Source organism: Mirounga angustirostris, unplaced genomic scaffold (assembly GCF_029215605.1).
Source record: "Mirounga angustirostris isolate CCGP_5_RB_7025 unplaced genomic scaffold, mMirAng1.0.hap1 SCAF_1, whole genome shotgun sequence".
NCBI classification, from domain to species: domain Eukaryota; kingdom Metazoa; phylum Chordata; class Mammalia; order Carnivora; family Phocidae; genus Mirounga; species Mirounga angustirostris.
The window spans coordinates 201,185,073-201,198,968 of NW_026991709.1; the positions used below are offsets into that span (position 1 = coordinate 201,185,073).

Sequence of the window (13,896 nt, forward strand, 5' to 3'; positions counted from 1 at the left end):
AGGTTTCTACATTTCAAACTGGTAAAATGACCATACCAATGGACTGTGATACATTATATATGTAATGTAATACCTAAAGCAACAACTAAAGAAGCTATACAACATACAACCAAACAAAGCAAACAAACAAAGAAGTATAGAGATAAATCTAAACGGAACTCTAAAAACACTCAAGTAATTCATAGAAAGGCAGAAAAAGAAAATAGAGAAACAAAAAATAAAAGAAACCAAAAAATAAATTAAAATGTCAAAATTTAGCCACAACCCATCAATAATTACATTAAATGTAAATGATATAAATATAGCAATTAAAAGACAGTTTGGCAGAATTGATTTTTAAAAATGAACCAACTATTTTCTGTTCAAAAAAAAAAAATTCCCTTCAAATATAATGATATAAGTTGGTTGAAAGTAAAAGGATTCAAAAAGATATACCATGTAAAAATTAATTAAAAGAAAGGAAGAAAGGCTTTATTAATGTAAGACAAAGCAGACTAAGAAGAGTGGCTATATTATCAGTATATTTCATTTATATTGCATGTACTTCAAAGTAAAATGTCATAAAGTAGAATTCAGAGCAAAGAAAATTACCAGTGACAGAGAGGGACATCACATAATGATAAAAGGGTAAATCACCAAGAAGACACAGCAATCCTAAATGTATATGCACCAAACAGCAGAACTGTAAAATATGTGAAGCAACTGAGAGGAGAATGGAAAAATCCACAATTACAGCTGAAGACTTCAATATCTCCCTCAGAATGAAGGACAGAACTAGACAGGAGTTAGCATTCAACATCACCCAACAGAACCTAATTGACATTTACAGAACACTCTACCCCAAAACAGTCAAATCCACATTATTCTCAAACCAGATGCCAAGACAGATCATATTCTGGGCTGTGAAACAAACCTCAAAAATTGAAATCTGTGATATAATAAGAAATATAGTGTATAACATTTCCATCCTCATTATTGGTGCAAGGCTCCAAAAATCCTTAGAGTTTCCTGATAGGAGGCGGGTTTTTTTGGTCATTCAAAAGGACCCCTTTTGGGCATACGTGAGGTGACTTGGGGCGGGGCCCCTAGATAGGCTCAGGATGGGGATGGTCATCAGAAAGACAAATAGAGGACTAGGACTTTCAGCCACACCTGCCAACCTCTGGAAAGGAAGAGAAGGGGTAGGGGGAGCTGGAGATTAAGCTCCATAAAAACTCTTCAACAACGGGATTTGATGAGCTTCTGGGATGATAAATCGGCCAGAAGAGTGGCCCATTCCAGTTCCATCAGGACAAAACTGTGGTTTGGCCCCTTCTGCACCTCATGCAGGCAGAATGCAGCAGTGAAGCCATCCAGTCCAGAGCTTTTCTTTGTTGGAAGATTCTTGATGACTGATTCAATCTCCTTCAGAGTCATAGGTCTATTCAGATTTCCTAGTTCTTTGTGATTCAGTTTTGGCAGGTTTTGTTTCTAGGAATTTAACCATTTCATCTATATTCTCCTTATTTAGTAATCGGAGTCTTTTTCTTTCTTAGTCAATTCTAGGCGAAGGTTTGTCAATTTTGTTGATCTTTTTGAAGACCCAACTTTTGGTTTTGTTGGTTTTCTCTACTGTTTTTCTATTCTCTATTTCACTGATATCTGCTCTAATCTTTATTATTTCCCTCTTTGTGATAGCTTTGGATTTAGTTTTTTCTCCCTTTTCTGGTTCCTTAAGTTGTAAAGTTAGGCTGTTGACTTGACATCTTTCTTGTGTTTTGACGTTAGCACACGTAGTTATACATGTTCCCCGTAGTGCTGCTTCTGCTGCATCCCAGAAGTACTGGTATGTTGTGTTTCCTTGTTCATTTGTCTCAAAGTATTTTCCAATGTCCCTGTGATTTCTTTGAGTCACTGTTTGTTTAAGAATGTGTTAATTTCCTCTTCAGCCCACTGTGGTCACAGAAAATACCTTGTATGGTATCTATCTTTTAAAATCTACTGAGACTTAATTTGTGGGTGTCCTATGGTATCGGGATATGGTCAGTAGAATATCCACTCCCTAAATCCCTTGAACATGTAAACATGTTAGTTTAGTAGCTAAAAGAATTTTGCAGACGTAGTTAAAATAGGGAGATTATCCTACTTTATGCAGGTGAGCCCAATGTAATCAATCACATGGGCTGGTAAGGGCAGATACCTTTCTTCGGCTGGAGTCAGAGAAGACACAGCAAAAGGAGGACGTCAGAGGGATTGGAAGCATGAGAGGGACCCAACCACTGGAGAAGCCATATAGAGAACATAGGAGGAATGTGGGCAGCAAACACTGGTCCCCAGCTGATAGCCAGCAAAGACATGAGTACCGGGTCCTACAACCACCAAGGAACTAAATTCAGCCAACACCCTGAATGAGGTAGAAAGCAGATTCCTTCTCAACATGCAGCAAGGAACACAGCTCTGCCGACACCATGATGCTGGCCTTGTAAGACCCCAAACGGAGGACCCTGTGAAGCCCACCAAATTTCTGGCTTACTCAAACTGTGAGATAATAAGTTTGTGTTTTTTAAGATGCTAAGCTTGTGGTCATTTTTATGGTAGCAATAGAAAACTAATATGGGGGACGTGTCTAGGATAAAAATAGCTATGAAAAACATTCTTGCAACAACCAGGAAATTCACATATGGATTGCATATAAGATAATATCATGGAACTACTGTTAATTTTTTTTTAGTTGTCAAATGGTATTGTGGTTATATAGGAGGACGTCTAAGTCTTCAGACAGGAATAACCGAAGTACTTAGGAGCAAAGCACCACTGTGTCTGCAAGTTATGAAGCAAATATGGCAAAATGTAAATGATTGTTGAATCTGGGTGAAGGCAAATAAATGTTCAAAAACATTTTATAAATCGTTGGAGAATAAAAATGTCCAGTTGAAGAAGCCAGACACATAAGAACACATACTAGCGGCACTTGGCTGGCTCAGTCAGAAGAGCATGCGACTCTTGATCTTGGGGTCGTGAGTTCGAGCCCCATGTTGGGTATAGAGATAAAACACACACTATGTGAGTCCATTTATGTGACTGTTTAAAAAACATATGTCGTGGTAAAATTATATTGCAAACAAGGCAGTGATGATCACTGATGTCAGAACAGTGGTTACTTGTAGTGGGGAAAGACAAAGTTGTGAACGGAAAAGGCCAGAGAGAGCTTGTGGGTGCTGGTGAAGTTTTATTTTGCAACCTAGGCAGTCGCCATACAAACATGTTTTATGCTCTAGCCTATATATGTGTAATATCTCACAATTTAAGAAGTTATTAAAATAAATCTTGTATTTGCAAAAACACTGTCAACTTTTTCAGAATTTGTTTTTATTATTCAGTTATGCTCTTACCTTATGCCAAAAATAATTGAGGATAGGCCTGTATTTTGATTGCTACCTAATAAGGTTTGGGAGCATGATCATTCCTAAGATCCTTTTTTTCTGAATAGAAGAACAGAATCACAGGTCTGTGGTACAAGAAACTCTGAGAGTGGGGCCCAGAAATCTGTGCTTTAACAAGCTCTCTTGGTGATTCTGATGCTCACCAAGTTTAAGAACCGCTGGTGGAAGTACACATGTAAATAATCCTTGTTATTTTCATGGAGTAACAACTTCATCCTCAAGATCTTCTAGATATTGCTTCCCAGCACGCTTAAAGTCCACAGTCCCCACACAACCACAGTCACCCACGCTGTCAAAGGTTGTACCTGGCTGATGTGCAAGAGGGACCTGGAGGCCTGATTGAGCTGTGAAGAGAAGGGTTTTGTACTCTTAATTCCTAAGACATTTAAAGAGTGATCTAAGAATTCTCTCTTCAATAACCATAAGAAACATTCCCTCGGAGAGAAGCTGAGGCTCAGAGAGGCAACGGATGAGTGGCAAGACCCATCACCAAAATCCAGGCCCCGGAGAGGAGTGGGTAATTCCAGAGTGTGCATCCTCGGCAGGGATGGCCTGACTGAGCTCATGACCACCAGTGGGGGAGGACCTTGGATAAAACTAACTACTTCCTTGAATAACCAAATCCACAGAGGGGCCCAGGGGACCTCCTTCTTCAGTTAGGGCTGAAGCGTCCAAGAACGCTATCCTGGTTGAAGCCATGAACATGGACATGTAACCATTGGACCAGCACAGCTCTGCACGAGGTCAGAGGCACGTGTGCTCTGCATTCATGAGACGACCACAGCCCTGAGCACCAACCCTTGTGCATCAACACCAACCTCCCTGTGAGCAGCTAAGCGCTGAAGGCTGCTGCCAATTCACTTCAGCTACAACAAAGATAACCCCTTTTCCCTCCTGCCCAGAAGAAAACCTCCGGAAAAAGGTTAATATTCTGCCTCTGCCAGACAAACCACTTCACCTCTGTCAGGGCTTGAAAGAAGACTCGGAGACTCACTTTGAGTGCCTGTTCCACGTTGTCAAGGCAACCACGGCTCCCAGCTCTCGCCACGGGAATCTTCCCAACCATGTGTTCAGACCCTCGCTTGCCCCCAAGTTCTTTTTGTTTTAAGCTCTTCTTTAAATTCTTCTAAAACAAGGGCGCCTGGGTGGCTCAGTCGGTTGAGCGTCTGCCTTCGGCTCAGGTCATGATCCCAGGATCCTGGGATCGAGTCCCGCATCGGGCTCCCTGCTCTGTGGGGAGCCTGCTTCTCCCTCTCCTCCCCACTTGTGCTCTCTCACTATCTCTGTCTCTCTCTCTCAAATAAATAAAATCTAAAAAAATTAAAAAATAAAAAAAATTAAAAATAAAAAAAATAAAATAAATTCTTCTAAAACAAAAACCGTTAGAAATATATCTTTCTATTCTCTCTGAGCCCTCGTTATTTCCTGGAGTTTAATCTTTCTTATCAGATGTCCGGTCCTCTACGTAAACAAAATGCCAAGGTTAAGGGCCTTGAAGCAAACATAATTTTCACTTTGTAATCATACAAATCGTGCTGCCTTTGAAAGTAAACTCATGCAGGTATGGTCCAAAGAGCTTGTGTGTTTTGCAGGAAAAGAGGGTGATAACAACAGGGCAGGGGGAGATAGGGCCAAACAAAGACCAGCAGGGGTGCAGGCTGACAAGAAGCTGGAGTCTCGGGAGAAAGAGATGTTTACAAGACAACCAGCGCAATCTGCAAGAGGACTGGTACTCTGTGATGTTAGGGGACTGTCCTTCACTGCTTCAGCTGTGACAACAGGAATGTGAAGGGGGAAAGGAGGGAGGGAAGGAGGAAAGAGACTGCCTTCAGCTTCTAGCAATCCATACTGAATTCTTTACAGATAAAGTTATCTGACCTCTTATGCGCTGCAAAGTGATTCAGAGCGGAAGGTTTGGATGAAGTCAGACTGGTCACAAAAAGCAACTGTTGAAGCCGGGGGACAAGTGCTTGGAAGTCCTCTATACCAGGCTCATTTTTTGAGTATAAACTGGAATTTTTCCATCATAAAAAATGAACAAAAACACAGAAAGAGAGAGAGAGCAGAGAAAGAAAAGAGGGGGGAGAGCTGGAAATGAAAGCAGGCAAGTCAAGGTAAGGGGTGAGAGCGAACAAGGGAACAGAAAGAGGACAGTGAAAGGAAAGAGAGATGGAGAGACCTGTGCACATGGTGGAGATGCCCTGGGCACCCCAGCGGCCCTCCTACTTTATGTAGGCTGTGTGGAACTGCCGGACAAAACCTGGAAAAGCTCAAAGGCACCGAAAGCCTATCCTGGTAAAAACTCTGATAGAGGGGCGCCTGGGTGGCTCAGTCATTAAGCATGTGCCTTCGGCTCAGGTCATGATCCCAGGGTCCTGGGATGGAGCCCCACATTGGGCTTCCTGCTCTGCGGGAAGCCTGCTTCTCCCTCTCCCACTCCCCCTGCTTGTGTTCCCTCTCTCGCTGTGTCTCTCTCTGTCAAATAAATAAATAAAATCTTAAAAAAAAAAAAAACTCTGATAGAGCACAGTTGTGACGTGCCTCCCGTTCTGGCTCCATGGAAGCCACACTCCATGCCTTTCTCAGCCCGCACAGCCTGCCTTCGGGACGCTGGGGATGACTGTCTTAGGGGGCAGTAATTCCGGAGTTTGCCTGACCCTGCTGGGACTGATGGGCAAAGCTGTCAGTCTTTATTCCTGGGCACCAACATGTACAGAAGAAGACAAGGAGGAAATGAGACAAAGGGATTAAAAATCCAATGAAAATGAGTGTAAATAAAAACTCCTAAGATCTCCACAATAAAGAAACTCAGCGAGAGTCAATTCGTGATTGCTCCAGTATGGGAGAGTAAGAAAAATTAATACAAACACGGTTTATGCCAAGTCCTGGAATATGTTTCCATTTTGTCTTGTTTTGCTTTGATTGTACGATGGAGTATGAGTGTGTTTGGGTATTGCTTAGCAAGTGCCATAAACAAATACCAAAGCCCTTCTCTGGCCGATTCCGCAGGCATTCCTTTGAATCCCATCTGGTTCGAACTTTTTTTTTTTGCCCTTCTTATACTTGTCCGAGTTTGAAGGCAACTCCTAGGGACTGCTCCCACAATTATCCAGATGATTCCTGATATAAATTGGGCCCCAGGGTCTACTTCAGCCAAGATGCACAGTGAAGGCCTGCTCTAGAACCAGCTCAGAGAACTAGTGAGAAGGCAGAGCACAAAGTCTGAGACACGCCCGCCTCAACAGGCCACACCAAACAACGTAAAAGCTAACTCTGTCATTTGTAACAAGGAACTCACAGGGCCATCCCCTAGGACCAGTGGGTGACCACTGAGGCCGTCACTGAACCCACGAGAGTAGAATGCAGCCCACACTGTCTCTGCAGGAAGCCTGCCAAGAAGCACATGCCTGTCTCTCACCGCACAGTCTGGAATTTATTTCCTTTTGATTCTTCCCTTAGTAGATGTTCAGTCATTCAAATTCAGCTTTCAGCTTCTTACTTTCCTTCTTCTCGAGATGATACCAGCTGTTTCGAGAATAACATCTGAAAAAGTGAAACCTGGCGCGATGCTAACAGCAACATTTGATTCTCATTCTGACTCACCAGACATGCCTGAACTCCAGAAATGTATACATTTTTTTTTTTTTTTAATCCTGAGAATTAAGCCTCTTATGTAAGAATGATGAGAACGTAGCTTGAGAGCTGGACCATTCTTCTGGGAGTCCCACCCGGGAGAGGCGGGGAGAATGAGACCTGACCCGGGTTTTAAAGTGGGCTTTCTCCATCTGGGGAAAGAAGACAGCATTTCTGAGCTATCTTATCTTTAAAATATTGTTAATTGTCAGTTATCCATCTGCTGAATTATCCAGTTTTTATAAGACTTTGGGAATGTCACTTGCAAAGGGCACAGGTTTGCCTCGTCAATTAAATAAACTATTGCTCTACTTCTGACTCCGCTGCTCCATATGACCGACAGATTGTAACATTTAATCAGAAAGCACTGGTGTGGGGCACCTGGGTGGCTCAGTCGGTTAAGCATCTGCCTTCGGCTCAGGTCATGATCTCAGGGTCCTGGGATCGAGCCCCATGTCGGGCTCCCTGCTTGGCGTGGAGCCTGCTTCCCCTTCTGCCTTCCCCTGCTCCTCCTCTCTTGCTCACTCACTCTCTCTCTCTCAAACAAATAAATAAAATCTTTTTTAAAAAATGACCAATGAATATAAAGACCAGGGACATGGGGACTACACCAGTACTGGAAACAACAGAAGGTGCCCCTGACATGCCAGGAATGTCAAGGAATTTTGGCAGATGGAACCAAACTGAAGAAAAATACCATAAGCCAAACAGCACTCCCCCCCCCCCCCCCCCCGCCAAGAACAGACTGGGTTCTTGAGAAGCAGGGCTCTGCCACCTCTTACTTGAAAGGGCAAAGTCCTGAGGGGACAGCGGGCCACGGGGCAAACAGAAACCCCACAAAGACCCCTCTGGGTTAGTCAGATCAGGGGTATCTGTGATGCCACAACTCATCGCTGGGTAAAGATCAGACCAAAGGGAACGATGCACCAGGAGCAGTGGATTCCCCAAACCCAGAAAGGAATCAATGATGCAGAGACTACGAAGGAGCTTCCCTTCCCCTCCCCTCAGGCTGCTGGATCTCTAACTTGATATATTAGTCCACGTCACTGAACAAGTATGGGAGAAAATCCACAAGGTATCTATGAAGAGATCCTGAAACAAACAAGGACAACATGGCATTCCTACTTATAAAAAAGACTCAGCGCAGGAAGCAAAAGTAATTTTTCAAGAGCATCTCCTTATAGCCTCAAAGCTTCTTAACATATACGGGCTGTGCAGATGAGGTAAGACGGTGAAAGAAGAAGAAAATAAAGAAGAGGCTTGAGAAAGAAACTGGGAGCTGAATGAGGTAAGAAAAAATACAAAATCTAAAAATCTAAAAATACAAAATCTAAATCTAAAAATACAAAAGCCAAATGAGTATCTGCATTAGAAACCACACAAAGCGGCACTGATTCGATAGAAACTGGCCCAGTGATGTGGAAAGCAAACAGGAGAAGTTCTCCCAAGAGGTACAGAAGAACAAAGGGACCAAGGTCATGAGGGAGACGGACAAACAAAGGAGGACGGTGGGCGGAGCGTGCGTACCAAGTCGAGGTTCTTGGGAACCAGAGCCCATAAAACTGCCACAGGGAAGGACCCACAACTGCAGATTGAAAGGGGTCACTCAGCACCCAAAATTCAAGTGGAAGGACGAAACTGGGATACGCTCGGATGAAAACTTGAAACGGCAGGTGCAGAGATGGGAAGAACCTAATGAGCATCAAATGGGGGTATAACGATTACTGCATGTACGAACGGACCAAATGGACCATCTGGGCTGGCCTCAGACTTCCCTCCCAAAAGCCGGCGGGTCAGAAGCTGGTGGTTACATAAATTCCACACGGGATTAAGCCACACAGAACAATTACTACTGCACCCCCCAGTGACTATGGGTAAAACTGGCGAAATCTGAATGAGGTTCGTACTCTAGTTAATAGTCTCATGCCAGTGTCATTTTCCTGGTTTTGATATTATATTATATTGTAGTTCTATCCAATGTTCTCATTGGGGGAAGCTGGGCGCAGGGTACCTAGGATCTCTGTACTACTTGGCAACTTCCTGTAAGTCTATAATTATATATTTTTTTAAAAAGTAGGTCAAGCATCAAGGTCCACTACAGAAATCTGAAAGAAAAAAGAATTCCATACCCCAATAAACTCCTGTTCATACGTGAAAGCAAAGGATAGTCATTCTCCATTATGAAGACAAGGTATGATGCCAGAAAAAGAGCCAAAATAAAATTTTCACAAATCCAGATTTTTTAAATGGGCGGACATGGTCTAAAAAGGTCTACTGATGAGCACTGAAACCAGCTAAGGAGACTTCAATTTGAATAATTGTTATGGATGTGATTTTAAAACTAGCAGCAAACATAACGTTTAAGAAATAATACATGATCAGAAAATGTATAATATAAATAAATTATGCCTAAAAACTCCTATCAGGGGCGCCTGGGTGGCTCAGTTGGTTAAGCATCCAACTCTCGGTTTTAGCTCAGGTCATGATCTCAGGGTCGTGAGATCAAGTCCTGAGTCAGGCTCTGCACTCAGCACAGAGTTGGCTTGAGATTCTCTTTCCCTCTCTCTCTGCCCCTCCCCCACCGGCTCATGCCCGCTTGCTCTTTCTATCGTTCAAATTAATAAAATCCAAAAAAAAAAGAAAAAAGAAAAGAACAAACACTCCTTACCTGTGTGGGCAAAAGACATGATTAGATTATCCACACACATACCCCAAATTCAAACATCCATTAAACACATGAAAAAAAAAAAACCTCCCAATCATGAATAATGAAAGAAATACAGACGAAAACATCTCTGTAATAACTTGAGAGTAAATCTGTTTGGTCTTCAAACCTTCACAATACCACAAGACAAATAATACCTTTAAGTTTCCTTTAAGTACTTATATAAGCCTTAAACTTGATCATGGCTTTTCTCAGAGTTCACATTAAAGAAATAATAAAAAATGGTGTATCAAGATTTCTGCTCCAGGGCACCTGGGTGGTTTAGTCGGTTAAGTGGCTGCCTTCGTCTCAGGTCATGATCCCAGGGTCCTGGGATCGAGCCCCATGTTGGGCTCCTTATTCAGCAGGGAGCCTGCTTCTCCCTCTCCCCCTGCCTGCCACTCCACCTGCTTGTGCTCTCCCTCTCCCTATCTCTAGCAAATAAATAAAGAAAGAATCTTTATAAAAAAGATTTCTGCTCCAAGACTGGGGGATGAATATAGCAAATTGGTCAGCGAATTAGCCAAGCCCTGCTTGCTCGAGTGAACAGCAATCAAATGATGTCAATAAAAGTATTTTCATTTTAGAGCTTACTAGGGACCCAAAGAGATAATTATGGGTGCCTGGCCCATGGTTTAAGTGCTCAGTAACCATTAGACAGTGGTAGCAGCAGAGATGTCTTTATCTACAACACTGCACAACAGGTTCAAAACCCCTTATCTGAAATGCTTGCAGTCAAATGTCCCTCAGCATTAAGACCTTTTTGGATATACGGAGTGCCTGGGTGGCTCAGTCGGTTAAGTGTCTGCCTTCGGCTCAGGTCATGATCCCGGAGTCGTGGGATCGAGTCCCGCATCGGGCTCCCTGCTCAGCAGGGAGTCTGCTTCTCCCTCTGATTCTACCCCCTCTTGTGCTCTCTCTCAAATAAATAAATAAAATCTTAAAAAAAATTAAAAAAAAAAAGACCTTTTTGTATATCAAAAAATAATAGCATATTTACCCAATGAGGTCTGGGAGAGTACCTGGTAATCAGTTAGATTACTATTCCTATAGGAATATATATGAATATTCATTCTAAGTAAGATAAATACCAGTTCAGGTTTTCCAGTAGACTGAATTAAAAAAAAAATGCAGTTTTTAGAGCTTCCTGGACTTCAGATTTGCATGGAAGGGACTGAGTACCCGTATTTATAATAGAGAAACATTAAAATCTATCTAAAGGTACGGTAATAAGGGATAAGTTACATAAATTACAATAGTCATAAGATGGAAAACTAGACTGCTCTAAAAAGTCATTTTTTCAAAGAATATTTAATAAAATGGGAAAATGTTCATGAATAGTAGGTAAAAAAAAAAAGGCAAGATAAAAACACGCATTATGAATTCAACTTTGCAAAAGGAAGTTACATAGATGCTTATTAATTCCAGAATAAAAGATACAAGGAACCATACCAGGATATTAAATTAGCCGCACTGACTTACGTTCTTCTTTTGACTTTTCTGTATTTTCTAATCTTCTACGATAATCCGCTAATATTTTGAACCATTTAATGGCTAATGTTCCTATACAGGACTAGAGAGTTACCAAGTCCATCTCTGCCCTCAAGGAATCTAGAATCTCATCTCTGGAGAGCTCCGGCCAGGACTCAGGTGTCTCTGCATCAGACTGCATTTGGTTTGCGATTCCCCACTAGCACCTCAGGACAATGGGACCAGGCCACCGGGACTTTTTCACACCTCCACCAAATGAAACACTTGATAACCTTGCAAGTCAAGCCAGTGGTAAAAATGGCATCAGTGATGTAACGAGAACTTGATTCAGCTCATGACCTTATCTAAAGAAGCTACCAGAAAAAAACAAAAAGGCCTGTTGAAATGTGTTTGCTCTCTTTCACTGTACTCATCAAATCTCCATTATTTAAGAAATTGCTGAAGGAGGAAAAGATCGTATTTGGGTTTGTTCCAGGTGCTTCTCCTGGGGAAGAGGATGTGAACTTGACCTTGATAGGTCCAGCAATGAAAACGTCAATCATTTTGTGGAGCATATGGATGCTAAGAGGGATCGTGACATTGATGGTCCAGTGAAGGGACAGGCAGGAATTCCTCCTACCAAACAGGCCACCAGTGTCCAAGGGGGTGGGCCTCTGGCCGGAGCGCTGAAGGGCTCAGTTCCCAGTTTCCTGAATGGTCCTAACACCCAGGTGGTCTTCATGAACTCCTCCCACACCTGGAATTCTCCACTGGTTTAGTACACAGTTCAAAAGCATTTTACACCAAAATGCCACTTGTGACGCAAGCATTACGAGCTGTCATGAGACTCAATTTTGGACTTGGAACAAAGGTAAATAGATGGTCAGTCAACTTAACACCTAACCACCCAAAAAATCCCGATGGGTGGTTAGTTAAATCACGTTTATAGAGATTCCAATAGTCTTTTTAAAATATTGCAGAGAAGAGGAGAAATCCACATGTAAAGCTTTTGACACACATAAATTCTAGTCAGCTGTAGAGTAAGTTAACTCTCTTACCTTAATCCCATAGAAAATTACTTGTTTGCAGGCAGACTGTCCTCCGAGAATATTTTTTCATTTGTGGAGTGCTTGTTAATCCTTCCCTCCCTCCCTTCCCCTCTCCCAACCCAAAGAGGAGAAACATAAAGTGTGCATGATCTCCTGTGTAGCTGGGACCTTCATAAAAATGAAACAGTTCCAGGAGAAAGGGCTGACTTACCCTATCCCAGCTGAAACACAGGCCCAGTCGATCAAGCTGCTTCCTCATGTGTTCAATATTACTGTGAAACAGAGGGAAGAAAGTTTGGTTTTCAGAGGGGGGAAAGTCACAGACAAACCATACTTTGAGAATGTGAAGGGAAACTGTAAAAGTCTAGATTATTCAAGAGGGCTTCCAATGTTGCTTTGCCCCAGCAAAAAAAAAAAAAAAAAAAATTAATCACTAAGAATTAACGAAAGTATCAGTGTATTAGAATTAGAAGACACCCATTCTTCGGATTCATACAGAATCTACTAGAAACCACAATGGTCTTTGGCCCTGGGGACTGGCCCTTCCTCTGGCCATGATAGGCAACCCCTTTGGTATGTGCATTCCCGGCCCATCCATACATCTGTATTCCACACAAATTTAAGCCAAGCATGTATAAGTTTAAAATCAACTGAAGAGAAAAACCCTAATGTGCAAATTGTGGGAATCCAAAAGAAACCTGCTTTCGTGCTTATCAGTCAAAACCTAAAATCTAAAACTGTCCAATAATTGGGATGGGGGGAGAAAAGCGAATGAATCAACTTTAATATAATATGAAATAAGGTGATAACATCATTTTTTTTCTTTCCCCTAGGTAATCTCTGCTTAGCCAACAATAGCTTATTTTATGCCAGGCTTTGTGCTAGACATTTTACGGAAAAGTGCTTGCTATGGACAATGTTTATGTCCCCCAGAGTCTGTCTGTTGAAATCTAATCTGCAAGGTGATGGTATTTAGAGGTGAGGACTTTGGAAGGTGATGAGGTCATGTGGGGGAAGCCCTCTTGAACAGGAGCAGAGCCTTTATGAAATAGACGCCAGAGAGCTTCTTTGCCCCTTCTGCCATGTGGGGACACAAAGATGGCCATCTGTGAACCAGGAAGGAGGGTCTTCTCCATACACCAAATCTGCAGGTGCCTTGGCCTTGGACTTCCCAGCCTCCAGAACTATGAGAAAGAAATGTCTATTGTTTATAAGCCAACCCAGACTATGGCATTTTTGTTACAGTAGGCAACGAAGATGGTGCTTAATCTTTATCCATTCGGATGAGGTAGGAACGATGACTATCCCTCTTGTACAGACAAATAAACTGAAGCACAGAGACATTAAGTAATTTTCTCAAGGTGATTAGCAAGCAAGAAGGAAAGGCAGGTTTTGCACCGAGGTGGCCTGATTCAGGGGCCATCTTCTTAATGGCTATTTTCTCCGTGGAGGGTTTGGGAAACTTCTTCTGTAAAGGGCCAGATGGTAAATGTTTTCAGCTTTGTGAGCCATATGTCTATCACAACAACTCAACTCTGCCCCTGTATCATGAAAGCAGCCATGTAAACAAATGGGTATGGCTGTGTTCCAATAAAACTTTATTTACAAAATCAGGCAG

The 13,896-nt window shown here is 42.3% G+C and overlaps 1 protein-coding gene across 3 annotated transcripts in view; it reads right to left on the reverse strand.

Moving 5' to 3' along the window:
* LARS2 (leucyl-tRNA synthetase 2, mitochondrial) overlaps positions 1–13,896 on the reverse strand; it is a 145,852-nt gene that overhangs the window by 108,005 nt on the left and 23,951 nt on the right. For all 3 annotated transcript variants that reach the window (XR_010413450.1, XM_064597035.1, XM_064597034.1), the window contains exon 5: positions 12,490–12,550. Coding sequence is in view for 2 of the 3 variants with exons in the window: in XM_064597035.1 (XP_064453105.1) it covers positions 12,490–12,550 (61 nt within the window). In the remaining variant the exon portion in view is untranslated. The remainder of the gene's footprint in view (positions 1–12,489; positions 12,551–13,896) is intronic.